This window comes from Vidua chalybeata, chromosome 8, assembly GCF_026979565.1.
Source record: "Vidua chalybeata isolate OUT-0048 chromosome 8, bVidCha1 merged haplotype, whole genome shotgun sequence".
NCBI classification, from domain to species: domain Eukaryota; kingdom Metazoa; phylum Chordata; class Aves; order Passeriformes; family Viduidae; genus Vidua; species Vidua chalybeata.
Window position 1 is genome coordinate 26,586,981 of NC_071537.1, and position 14,074 is coordinate 26,601,054.

The following is a 14,074-nucleotide window of genomic DNA, read 5'->3' on the forward strand; positions in this document are numbered from 1 at the left end:
TCAGAAACACTTTATTACCTGCTGTCCTCTTCAGCAAAAACATGAAAGTATGCCAAAACTCAATGTTAATTTGGAGTTTGGCCACTACTGAGGTTAGCCTGAAGTAGAGGGGACTCCCAAGACAAAGTGACAAATCCCAAAGCCTACAGAATTTCTAATCTGACCCATTCTACAGAGCTTTTAAACAGTACTAAAAACAGCAAATGCCTTTGCTTGAGAAGCAAATTTTACACACTTAGAAAAATAAGATAATACAATATTTAAGTACACTTATACAGTGTGAGTTTCTTTTAAAAAACTGAGCAGTTGCTCTCTTCTGAGAGCAGTCAAGACCCTCACTGGAACTGGAGATAGACCAGCACACCACATTCTCACTCTGAACAGTCACTTTAATCCCTCACTCATTACATGCCACTGCATTTCCTGATACCACTCCAACACAGTCTAACCAGTGCAAGGTAGGAGAAAACCACTGCAGTGTTTGGTATTCCCCCTGCAGTCACTGTGTACCTCTTGGTGCTGATGGCATGTCAACAACAGCTCTGAACTCACTGATCTCACTTTAGATCACTGGTGTGACACAGCAGCCCCAAACCAAGCACTGTAACAAGAACTGGGCACATTATTCTTCCAAATGGGTACAACCCATCCCTCAGTCATGGGGTCAGGAGGCATGGGCAGTACAAAGAACAACTACATTTTTATATGAAGAGAAAAAGAGCAGAGGGATATAGTAGCCTCTTGAGGGGAAACTCCCTGCAGAAATGGGAATGCACTTACCATTAAGGGTTAAGGTTTCAAGATAAACCTGTTAAAATTAAGAATCTATATGTGAAAGCAATTTTTTCAGCAAAAGTCCCTGCTACCTCTCACTCTGGAAGCTCCACAGGAATTATGCCAACAGAAAAGACAAACTTTGCAGAGCAGATTCTGTTCTTCACAGTCTGACATGCAACTTGGTATAGCTAATTATTTCCCCACAATACTTTGAGGTGACCTACCAGACACCATTTCATCAAAACTGGATTTAGCTTCTGGATGCCTCAGCAGTGACTTCGGTGTCAAAACAATCAGCTGTAAGACAGGAATTTTTCCAAGAGTCGGGAGCTGCTTTATCTTCATTACACATGCAATATTTGTAACACAAAAACCACAAACTGAGTATGATATAGAATAAATTAGTATGATAGCAAACACAGTAAATTATTTTTTTCTTGTTTTGAAAGCCATGAAAGTTTCAAAATTGTTCAGAAGATTTAGGTAGCCTACTCCTTTTACAGGTTCTCAAACCTCACTGCTTATACTTTTTTTTTTGACAACAAAATCAAATCACAGGCTATGAACCAATAAAACATTCAACAGTTGTATCTTGGGTCTTTGAAGTTCCAGCAATTAGACATGCAGATGACAGTTCTGCAACCTCTAAGCTACATCACTAATATCTTGACAGGCTCATCTGAAGATCTGCATAGCCAGATGGAAGCAAAGCTGAAAATCAAGCTTTAGAGCCATAGTAAATCAGAGCTGAAGAATCAGAGATTCTTTCCATCATACTAGCAACTTCAACCCATGTTCAGTTAGGGTTTTTCACCAGCAATCCTCATTTTTTTCAGCAGTGTGTCATATACAAAGGCCATTCCTTGTTTGAGGGCTAATTTACCTGGAATAATCAAGTCCATTAAGGTGACCTTACCGGCTTTCTGAATGGCAGCAAGATCTGCCTTCGGAGGACATGAAAGTAATTGGCTGGAGTTGAACAATTCACCACAATCCAGTTGCATTCATACAGCTGGGAAACTTCAAACTGCTCAGTGAACTCCTGAGAGAAACATTAAAGGCAATAGAAAAATGTCTCAAAGATCAGATAAAAGGCTTGAAAACCATCCTTCTATTTCTGACTCTCAGCAACTCCTTTCCTCAAAAAAATTATTTAGCAGCTCTCAGCTGAGATTGTTTTATTGGCTAGGGAAGCATCCCTACAAATCATACCTTTCTGTTTCTACTTCTTCCTAAAAATTTATGCAAATAAGCATGAAAAGTTTCCATTAATTCAGAAAATATGGGAAGTCCAGGAAGAAGACTGAGGAGGACTAGGACATTAGCAGATGGAAGAAACAAAATAGAACCACTTTGAAAGAATGTTAAACTATAATTCAATTTTTCAATGTACACTTGGCTCTCACTCTCTTTCCCATCCTGTAGAGCTGTGCACTTTATCTGTAGAAGTGAATGACCAATCTATGAAAGCCTTAACCCAATCAAAATTAGAAGTTGCTTATTTTCATGCTCCTAGCAGTACAATTTAGCTCCACTGCAAAGAGCCAGGGTAGTCTCACTTGACCTCCTTTAGAAATTGGCTAGAGAACCTATTTGCAGTGCACACAGCAGTATAAACAAGTGGGATCATTGGCCCTGAGGAACAGCCATAAAAAGATCATGCTGCCAGAGATTAACTGTATATGACCTCAGCTTTGTAATGAGCAGCAATGCTGCTTACTTCCATTACTTTTACTGGGATCAAGTTAAAGTTACACCAAGATTTGAAGCTAAATCCAAACCTGCTATACCAAGCTAAAAGGATGCTACTAACAAAAAAATCTCATGGATTGAAAAGCAGGAAAAGGACAAAACTACTTACTGGATAGGCATCAGAATCATCATTACTCATCTGCAGAAACCTCTCAGGCCTGGCTGATGAATGCTCTGGACCCTGGCAAAGGTATCATGTAAAACAATGTTAAAGAGCCAAATAAGCAGTAAGACATCAATCTAGACCACTCACTGCATGAGTACCTCCTGTCCCTTCTGCACCAGCTGCACAACTGACCCCCAGCCAAAGGCATCAACAGCAGCAGTGGGAGAGAGGACACACCACAGGACAGGATTCCTCATTTTCTGTTTTCATAGGAGTTTGGGTTTCACATGTATTTCCAACATTTCTACCAGCTGCAAGTGATTTCTACCCTCAGACTAGCTGCACAGTGAAGACTAGTGGAAAGGCAGTGGTCCATGTGGGCACAACAATCACCTTGCTAATGCACAGCAAACAGGAGCACGAGGAATGCCAGGAAGAGAAGCACTGGGTGCCTCAGAGTACTGCAGCGAGTCACTCTTCATGCATGCTGAACAGGACAAACAGAAAGTTAACTGCTGACTACTTTTGCTGTATTAGCAACAAAAGCAGGCACAGGATCTGTCCTCCTATTGTTCACTGTTCAGTACAGGACCAAATACTGAGATGAATGCTTTAGCTAAAATGGATCAAAATACACACACGCATTATCTGCCAGACTAACCTATGATTAATTTCTGCCTCCTCAGGAGATATTTTATGTTCTGTCATTACTGAACACTCCCATCCACTGTCTCACTAGCAGTACCCATGGCAATTACTTGAATTGCACAAATGCTGTTAGCTCCATTTTACATTAGCAAAATATGCATGCTGGCCACAGAAATTATCAGGAATAAGGAATGTCACAGAATCTGCTGCTTTTCCTTTTCACGTGCCTGTTTATAAAGGATAAGAGAAAGCTGTGAGGAGCGTGAGAACGCAACGTGCTTTTTTATGTATTGCTATTGCTGACAGCCTTGGCTCGTTCAAATGACAGGTGCCCCTAGGAAGGGCTTTAATTTCACACATAGCTGTTAAGTATTTTAACCCACAGACAAACTATTACACCTCTCAACTCTCTCCATGTCTCCTAAGCTAATAATGTTCATAAAGAGATTTCTTCTTTATATGGCTCTCATAATAACTTCCTCTATTGAAATCTTAATACATGAACTCCAAAATCAGTCATTATTCTGACAACTGGTAGATTGATTGAACACATCATCCTTCCTAATTCCAAGTGCAGGATTCCAGATCCATAAGAGGGCCACAAAGGTGCTCTGAGGACTGGAGCACCTCCCCTATGAAGACAGGCTGGGAGAGTCAGGATGGTTCAGCCTGGGGAAGAGATTGTTCCAGGGAAATATTTTACAGCACTTTAGAGTACTTAAAGGGGACCTGCAAGAAAGCTGGAGAGCTACTTTTCACAAGGTCAGGTAGCAATAGGACAAGGGGGAATGGCTTTATGCTGCAAGAGAGCAAATATAGCTTTGATACAAGGAAGAAAATCTTTGCTGTAAGGGTGGTGAGCAGGTTGCTCTGAGCAGTTGTAGATGCCCTGTCCCTGGAAGTGTTCAAGGCCAGCTTGGATAAGGCTTTGAGCAGCCCCTGGTCTAATGAAAGGCTCCCTGCCATGGTGATCAGTAGATGATCTTTACAGTCTTTTCCAACAAAAAACATTCTATGACTCCGTGATTCAGTCTGCTTCATGGACTAAGGGAATTCAAAGGAAAAAAACATTCTGTTGGCAACAAAGGTATAACAGAAACAGCCTAGAACTGCACCTTGTATCACTGCTCCTTTGAGTTCTGCCTCCACTTTTGAGGTGCCAAATAATCTAGTCACAGACAGGAAAGGACTTGAGAGCAAGGAGCAAAGCTGCACAAAACTGTGGTGCACAGTAGTGGCCCAGTTTATTGTAGCACCTCTGCTGTTCACATCTGTTTGCTGTAAATCAAATCCTGCGCTAAGCATGGCACACACAGCACAAAACCCAGTGCTTCACAAGCACACTGCAGTCAGTACACTGGGAACAGAGATGTTACCAGCAAACAATTACAGGAGAGGCAGGTGAGGCTTTCCCATTACTCACACACTGCCCCAGCAACAACCTCAGTCCAGAGCCCCAGTGTTCACATCCATCTTTGGTTTCTGTGCTGACACCACCAATCAGACTGCCAGCAACCACTGCGTGGGATGGGGTAGGGTTTATCTCTACTGTGACCACCTATCCAGTGAGACCTATACTGAATCCATTAGCTACTCTCAGATGAGTCCCCAAGGAGCCATTAGGCTGCAGAGTCCTTCAATCACAGCCAACCTGCCTGTGAATGCATGACCTAGAGGTGAAGGGATCCATATCCCATTAAGAATCCTTCCCCAAATCATCTTGTCCCCAACACTGTAGTTATAGGAAGACTAGTCTTCCTGTAACGAAAAGGTCCTCTGGGAAGATAAAAATATTTCAGCAGCCTGGTGGGATTCTTAAATATTCCAAAAGCAGCTGACACTAGTAGCAAAATAAGCATGTTTCAGAAGACCTGTACAAATCTTCTCTGCCAAGTGGCTATGGGAAAAGAAAGATTAAATGTATTCTAAGTAGCAGAGAACCAGCCCCTTAAGCCGAGTGCTTCCCTGCAGAGGACCACACCTCCTACTGAGGGGCTCATTCAGGTTGTCCCCTCAGGATACAGTTAAAAAAATTAATTTATCAAAACCCTTGTGAACAGCATCAGACCCGTTATTCTTTAAGCACAATGGATATGGAAAGCCATTCATAAGATATGAATGCACCCCAGTGTATCAGGACAGGATCATAATTGAATGGAAATAAACTAAATTGTTTGTGAGAATAGAAATTACACAGTTTGCGGTGAAAAGGTCTAAAGCATTTATATAGATGGAGATTGCCACTGTGGCACAAACTATGCTTTTTTAAACAGAAAACTAGAAACATACATGCAACAATTCATGAAGGTTAATGTATTTGAAAAGGAGAAAATTAACCTTGCCTGACATGATGTTCATATAATCTTAAAAATAATTTAAAATATTTGAAGAACAATTCCACTGCTGAGATGAACTTCATGTAACTTTACACATTGGGTGTGCCCATGCCCTTTCCCTCTAAGACATTGCCTAGTTCCTCCTACTAGCCACCAAAGAAAGGACAGTCAACAGCTAGTAGAAACATTTTCCTTTCCAGAAAGAGGGAGATTTCTTATTGTATCAAAATTAACCAAGGTCAATTATTTTTAAAGATGTTTTAAAGTTGTTTTATATAGTTTCATAGTAAGAAAATTTAGTGCAGAGTTTACAGAGATATACTTTATGCAAAATAAAACCAAGCAAGCACTCTCAGACATGATTTTTTTCTTATTGTACACTGAGAATGCAGCTTTCTGGGGAAAGAAGGCAGTGTCTTAGGGAAAGATACTAAAAAAGAGAGGGAAAAAAAAAAGGAAAAAAATGGGGGGAAGTGGTACATGCCACTAAGAAGGACACAAAGCTAAAAGCTCAGAAATATTTCTCAGGGTTTTTTGGGTTTCACCTGTCAATCTATCTGCATTCTTCTCATAACACTGAGGCAGCCCCACATGCTTAACAGTGCCTTCCTCCCCTGGGCTCCTATCACCACTGGATCCCCAAGCCACCTTTGGCTTTTCCAGCTGCAGAGAAGGCACTGCAGCCAGCACTCCCCTCTGGCATGTGCCAGCCAGTGCTCACCATTCCTTCCATCCCGTGTGGCAGGAGCAGGACGATCCCGTTGTGCCGAACCCACTTGGCCTGGCCGGAGCTGATGAACTGGTCGATTATACACTGAGCCGTGTTGTGGAAGTCCCCAAACTGGGCTTCCCAGCACACCAGGGCATTGGGACTCGCCATAGCGAAGCCAAGCTCAAAACCTGACAAGCAAACAAGTAGGAGAAATAGAAAAAAAACAGATGTCCTGAAAATTCTGTGCATTCCTCACTAAAAATTAAAAATAAACCCAAAATTACAGCATGAACTGGATTTTTGGAGCCCCATTATAAATCACGCAGTTCTCAATAGTACCATTTCCAAGCCTGACTTCAATCCTTCAAACTTTTCTTCAAACACTTCAATATCATAGGAGTTGTTAAACAAATTACACTCCCTCCCTCTGCTCCAACTTTAGTATATTTCCCTAAGAGCTCACTGCTATCTTCTCCTGTAAAAATGCATTTACAGCCCAATTAAAAGAGTTATTTATTAATTTTAATATTTCCAGAGCCCTACACAACATTGTCTTTCTTTCCTCCTCTCATACGCAGATGATAAAGAAGATTACTGGTGACATCAATTTTCAGTCTACAGACATGATCCTAGTCTTCAGATCTTCCAAAAAATTTGAACATAACAGCTGCATGGCAAACACATCTGGGACTTGGATAAAAAAATCACTTCTGAAACAGAGCTAAGGACCTTTAGCTTTCTGCTTCAGTGTTAAATTATCCGACCTCTGTTCATATTTTCCTTTGATATAGCAGAGCCTGAAGTGCTGAATGAATATCTGTACTCAGATTCTTCACCTGTAGTTTGGAGTGATTATAACCAAAAAGGTTAAAGCTCTCAGTAAAAAGCTATATAGCATTGTTCTGGGTGTAGAGGTTCCGACTGAGGCAAAACTGATTCAATACACACAGAGAATAAATATTTAATTGACAGATACATTTCATGTTGAAGCTCTACACAGAATATAATGATCTGGTTTCAAACACAGAACTCCAACAAGGGAGTACTCCCACTGAAGATTACCCCAGCAGATCAACTAACTTTTGGGTCTTCATAGTCTACTCCTTGGTAATTCCAACCCAGTTTTTCATTCACCATCCCCATGGCAAGAAATCTTTGAGTCACTTGGCTTTTGGACTATTCATCTCTGAACAGTCCATCCATGACTCCAGCAGATGCTCATGGTCCCACCAAAAGGCAACTGATACATTAGAGGCCAAAAAAAGACTCAGGCAGCCAGCCCTTTGTCTGTGAGTGCCCATGACAGTTCATCACCAAAGAGAATGACTTCTTCTGGCCTTGCCTTTGGCCTGACTGCCTGAACAGCCTTTCCTCTGTCTCTGGCCTCCTCGTTTGTGTAATTGCATGGTTCTTAACACAATGAAAACAGGGGAAAAATTTACACAACTCCTTCAATCATATTCCCAAAGGTATCTGAAAAATAGATTTCCCTAGATAGGCTTGAATCCCATTCTAATTTTACACAAGCTTTAAGAGACCATTTCTACTGATTGGGTGACATGGTTGAGAAAATATGCAATATGTTCAAGACTTATTTGTGCATATGCTGCTCTCTGTAAGGGTGGGGTAATCTAGCTTTTAGAGAAACACAAACTGAAGTTATCAGAGTTATCAATAATCAAACAGTGCTTTTCAAAGAGTATGGAGCTCAGTGCATACTTAAAATTTGGTCACAGCACACACATAATTCTACTTCATGAAAGATCACCCCTAAAATTCACATGGAAAAATGAGTATAATTGCTCATTTCCTATCTTGTTGACAACTTCACGCTAATCTCTACAGGGTAAAAATGTTCTAGGTGAAGCTGCATCGAAAAATGTGATCTTAACACAGATACCATTTGCAAGCTTTCTGACAGCTATAAAAACATCTAGGAAAATAGATCCACATGTAATCTATACATTCTGATAAGTATTTTGAGAATAATGTTGCTGAGACTACTATTGCATGGCACATGTCTGTGGTATACACATCTTTGGTATACCACAACTCCATTTTCCACCAGGGAAATGGCAATGAGAGTTACTAAATTAAAACTATTCCAATTGTGATTGTAGCAGTGGAATAGCTTTAACTCTTGACAGACTAAGGAGTCTGTGAAGAATTACTACTACTACCTTCATTGCTTAAATTGCTTAAAGAACAAGATCTAAACTGCTAAATAAATTTTTAAAAAGTGCTGGTGAAGAGAGATCTAGACAGATGCAAGGTAAACAGCCCAGGAGAGGGTGAGGTGTTCTCTTGAAAAGGAATTGTTGGGGCACCAGAGTCAAGATCAGGGAACATGACCTGAAGTAGAAAGTCTCCACTGTTCTAGAGATGGGATATGAACTGCAGGGAAGCAGGTATAAAAAAAAAAAAAAAAAACAAAAAAAAAAAAAAAAACAAAAAAAAAAAACCCAACAAAGAAAAACTACAGCAGAGACTTTGCAAACTTTATTGTTTGCATCTGCAGAAACAAGAACTGAACATTTCTTTAAAATTCTGTGCAAATATTGTGGGTTTAAAGGATTAACTCTTACACAGCTAAAAACAGAGAGAGAACAGGTCGAAGTTGTGAGGAAATCCAAGGCAACCAGGCAGCAAAACAACTTTCAAAGAATGTCAGGTAAGGAATCTGCACACCCAAAGGGTGTTGGAGAGCAACCAGCCAACTCCAAACAGCAGGCAGATGCTCAGGGCTCAGTGATGTTACCAACCAAATAAATATAAATTCTGATAGCTCTTCTTTGACACACCAGGGCACAGGGAACCAGGAACCAGGAACAGCACAGCAGTTTGGTAAACTTCTACACTGAGGAGACAGAGGCAAGAAAAATACACAGCACTTGATTAAGGCTGCAAAGCTAATGTTTCAGTTGCTGGAGTTCATTATGGTCCCTAGATGACAGACCTAGCAGAAATGCTTTCTTTTAGTCCAGTGCCTGCTGTGCTCCCTCAGTGTTCTTCTGTCACTCTGGCACAGAAAGAAGTGTTGTCAAGCAAAGTGGCAGCTTACACAGCATACTGTGCTGTGTTTTTCCCCACAGCATTTCCATGATTGTCATAAGAACAGCTGTTTTTCAATTAATGTAAGGCTACAGCCATAACTTAATTCAATATGATTTTAAAGTGACTTAGGGCATGAACGTTAACAAATGGTTAAAAGGGCTTGTCAGTACAAGGATTTTATGTCAGAATAAAGAAAGGTTCAAAGACAGATTTTTGCTATCTTTAACAGAAATTCTAAGCACAGGGACTACAGAGGGGGTAGTGCATACATCCTTTCACAAACCCAAACACAGCTCAGGACAAAGTGAAGCTAGTACCCATCTGGTGGCTGACTCTATTAAACAGGGAGACTGATGCCTTCCCAGAACTCCATGCAGATGTCATTGATTACTACAGTATATCCTGGTTCCTAACACAATTTCTGACAGGTATTTGTATTTGCTACCCCCAACATTAAAAATACATTGTTCTGACTGAGCAGTAGTACTACATATTTCATCCTAAGTATGTATTGCAAAAAAAAAGATTTACATCAATACTGGTCTTCTTCCTTTCATCTTTTGCTTAAAACTTGACTTTTTCATTTGAAAAAAATATACTCCAAGTCCCATGGTTCATGAATTTCTTGAACCACACACCAGTTCCAAATCTATCTTGCCTGATATTCCTTGAAAGCTCCCAGTATGGAATGCCCCAGCCTGAGATCTCTCAAAGGCAGTATTGAATCTGACAAAGAACCGCACCTCTTGGTGAGAGATTCAACACTACAAAGTCATTCTGAGGGCCATAAAGAAAGACAGGAAACCCTTTCAAGTATTTAAAAAATGCTGAAGAGCTAGAATGGAGCATCTGTAAGTTATTTTTTTTTCCTCCTCTACCCTAATCAGCAAATAAGTTCAGACAAACATCTTCTGCTTAAATGACTTCTCACTCCCATCACTTACACTTCCAGATATTCAGTTTCAGTACAAGGGAAAAATTAGAGCAAGGCAAATGGATACACAACTAAATTTATTATAATCTGGGTATAACTAAAAATAGTAGACATAGGATATCAAACAAAATTATCAGAGGTAATTAAATACTCTAAATTATCAGAGATTGTTAAGTACTCTGATTTAATGCCCAGGTTACACCCACTCCAGTTTCCTGTGGACAAAACATAAGCAGTTGTCAGAACAACAATTGATCAAGATTGCCTTTTTTTTCTTTCTAAGTGAAATCAGTCTTGCCAGAGTATCGTTTTAATGGGGCAGTGGCTCCCCAGGTGTTCCTAAATATTGACTATAACTTGGTTGCAAAGCTCCCAGCTCTGAACAGATACCAGCTCTTGGCTTATATACCTGCCAAGGAAATAATCTGTAGTTATATCATGCTGGGCTGTTTAATCCATTTTTACTTAGCTCTCCCTCACAGAAACTAAGGAAATTCCTAAAATGCTTCTGAGATGCTGCATGTTAACACAGTCATAAATAAATTCCTAACACTTTTTCACCATTTTTTCCCCTTTATAGTATCTCACAACTCTCCCTACAGCCACCAAACACTTCAGTGTGCTAATTCTAAACTGCTTCTTTTAACAGAATTAGATAGTAGAAACAGCAGTTAGAGAAAATAAAGTGTTTAGGGGTTTAGGGTCTCCTGAAAAACCAATTCTACAACTGGTTAACTTATTCTTCCATGTATTAAAAAGGAGACCCAGTGATGTTACCAACCAAATAAATATAAATTCTGATAGCTCTTCTTTGACTCACAGCCTTAACTAGAAGAGACATGTTCACACACTGCTGCTCTCTCTAGGGAGGCAATACACAAAAGTAAACATGTTGGAAAAGGTCACTAAATAAATACCAGCAAGAGAGAGAAAAGTTCATTATAAAATCACTTCAACACAGAACATAGCATTTTTAGTTTAAAAAAAATCAACCCAACAAACACACAAAAACCACATCACTTATCAACTATTTGTACCAATTTAATCTCCTTTATTGCTAGAAACCATCTCGGACATAAGGGATTTAAAGTTCTTAAAAACTGAAAGTATCAATATTATTAGTTTTAAAGAACCTGTCATCCCATCTGCTGAAGCAGAAGTGCACAGAAATGGTATTCTTGTTTTCAGCAGACAAACAAAACCCTATTTTACCCTATTGCTTGTATTCACAGAATTTTGTTAAATCAATTTTCACCTATCTTTTGTTTGGAAAGGTGGAAGGACAATAGTGAGTAGGATGAGATCAAGAAAGAGAGAGAGCCCACTTGGTTAGTTTTTAAAGAATGGAATTGTGACAGTTAGAATTGCCTTCACACCATATCAACAACACTAGGCTTCCTATTGAGGTGTTATTTTTGAAACAGACATTTGTCACTTCTTTTAGGATGTAAAAAAACCAAATCCAGAAACCTATGACCCACTTACCCACAAGTTTTGCAGCAATACTGTAAAAAGGCTCAAATTAAGAAAACCCAGAACACACTGTGAGAAACAATAGGAAATTGGAAACAATCATTCTCTGAAATTAAATTCTTGATTTTTATTTAAGCCAATTATTTTTTCCCATTTATACACATCCTTGCTTGCACTTCCCTATTTAAAGTTTACCTTTACATGTTGGCGATACAAAAACTTTGATTCTGTTCACACCAATTCTGCCACAGAGCTAATAAAAATACCTAAAAAAATCTGGTCTTCAGCCCATGCTCCAACTGTAAAATTTTATACCACTTTAATATTATTAGCAATATGTAATATGTAGCATTGCAACAATGACTAAGTAACCAAATATTTCTAGAACTTTAAAACAAGCAGCTATCAACTACCACCTTTATCTACTACAATGTTTCAAGTTTTTCCTTCACACAATATTTTATTATCCATATAACCAGTAACGCTTTTGATATATTATTAGATGTATTTGTCTCATGCTCCACATTCCTCTTGCCACCCTCATCATGTCAGAGTAAGGTTATCCATTCTCTGTGGCTGAAGGTAAAATAATTCACCATGATTAATGCTATCAGTAAAAAGAAATTGTTTTCTTGAAATAGCACATTCAGAATAGCAGTTCAGATAAGGCCAGGGCAGATTTTTTATATCTCTGTGACAAAGTGTCTCTGGTTTTCTTGTCAGTTCCTCTTAAGAAAGCATCAGGTGCACATTCCAGCATTGCCAAGATCAACAATAGCAGATGGATGCTTTTAACCGAATCCCAGAACTGAAAAATGTGGAGATGCTTGTTTAAGGGAAGCCAGAACCTGAGAGGAAGAGCTTTGATACCTGTTGCATATATGACCATTTCACAGCCTTTTTTTCCCCACATTCTTTTCCTTGCTGAGCTCTGCTTCCTGTCTAGCAGCCCTAGCAAACCCCAGGCAGATGGAGACATACCTAAGACCCCGTACTCAGAGAGGGAGCTGTTGCACACGGTGTAGGGGGCCTGCTGCTCCCACAGGTGATTCATGGGAACACAAATTCTCTTGTCAATTTCTTGATCATGAAGTACATGGTGACGATGGCTGCAAAGAGTTGTTGCAAGAGATTTATTAGCCAAGAATCATTTTGGGCTTTAACAGAGCTATTTTCAAAGCTAAAGCATCAAAATTGTGTTCTGGAAAGCAAGCAAGCACTATGGTTATCTCTGCTACACACAACACCCTGGGATCTGGTTGAAACCATGGGAAATACAATCACATGTCTAAATACAATTGCTGCACTATAAGGACTTTTACTGACTATCCAGGCTTCTCAAGCACTCAGAGAATTTGAAAATACCTCATCGCAAGTAGAACTGGGGAGAAAGAGAAAAGGATGGGGAAGCTGTTGCTATAAAATAGAATTATTAAAGAAATTCAGAGGAACAAAACTGTTATTAAAAACATTTCCTTCTGCCTTCCTCACAAATTCTAATATTTTCCTTGAAATAATTGTTGTTTGTCTTTAATGGGAAAATGTAATCTTCAGCACTGAAACTTGAAGGAGTTGTATCCTCTTTCCTGCTATTTCCACTCACATGCACCATTTACAGTTCTCTAGAACACCATTAATCAGCATTAGAATAGGGCACCAAGGAATACTACCAAAACAGAGATGACTGAAGTAATTACTGCAATCCATTAACTCTCTGAGCAGACTGAGTGAATCACAGCAATATGTGCAGCTTTACAATCACTAACATAAGGCCAGTTATTGTACTGCTAACAATACTGTGTGTTGTAGAGCTGCCAACACTGGAGTCTGAATCTTTTTGCACTTCCCTTTGCTATAATGAATGGTAGCAAAAGAGCTCTGAAATTTATCTATAACTCAACATTGTAAAGCCAGAAAAAGACTAAACCTTTGAAGAGCAGCACAGGGATGGAAGTAGAGAGAAAGGGGAAAATTCACACACCAGGCAGCTGTTTGGCAGAAATAATTTTTGCCACTGCAATTTTGATTTTATCATTAAGCCAACGACAGAAGACCTAGCTGTTAAGCTTCTAGAGTACAAAGTTTTGTGTTTCCCTAGCAAAAGGTGATTAAGATGAGCATAGATGGCCAGTCAGAAATACACAGACATATAATTTGCACATCTGCAATTGTCAGATTTACTGACATCAAACCAGTACAGAATCAAGGCTGTCTCCCCTTCCCTCTGTCCTCAAGAGTTTGTCTCCAAGAGGAGAAGGGGTCTGGTGCTTCTGTCAGCAGCT

At 39.6% G+C, this 14,074-nt stretch overlaps 1 protein-coding gene across 5 annotated transcripts in view; it reads right to left on the reverse strand.

The window, feature by feature from the left end:
- The window catches only part of OGDHL (oxoglutarate dehydrogenase L), a 47,670-nt gene that overhangs the window by 2,884 nt on the left and 30,712 nt on the right, over window positions 1-14,074 (reverse strand). For all 5 annotated transcript variants that reach the window (XM_053949345.1, XM_053949344.1, XM_053949342.1 and 2 more), the window contains 5 exons: window positions 12,774-12,901; window positions 6,341-6,519; window positions 2,639-2,710; window positions 1,694-1,819; window positions 1,002-1,074 (listed from right to left, as the gene is read on the reverse strand). In XM_053949345.1, the coding sequence (XP_053805320.1) occupies window positions 1,002-1,074; window positions 1,694-1,819; window positions 2,639-2,710; window positions 6,341-6,519; window positions 12,774-12,901 (578 nt within the window). The remainder of the gene's footprint in view (window positions 1-1,001; window positions 1,075-1,693; window positions 1,820-2,638; window positions 2,711-6,340; window positions 6,520-12,773; window positions 12,902-14,074) is intronic.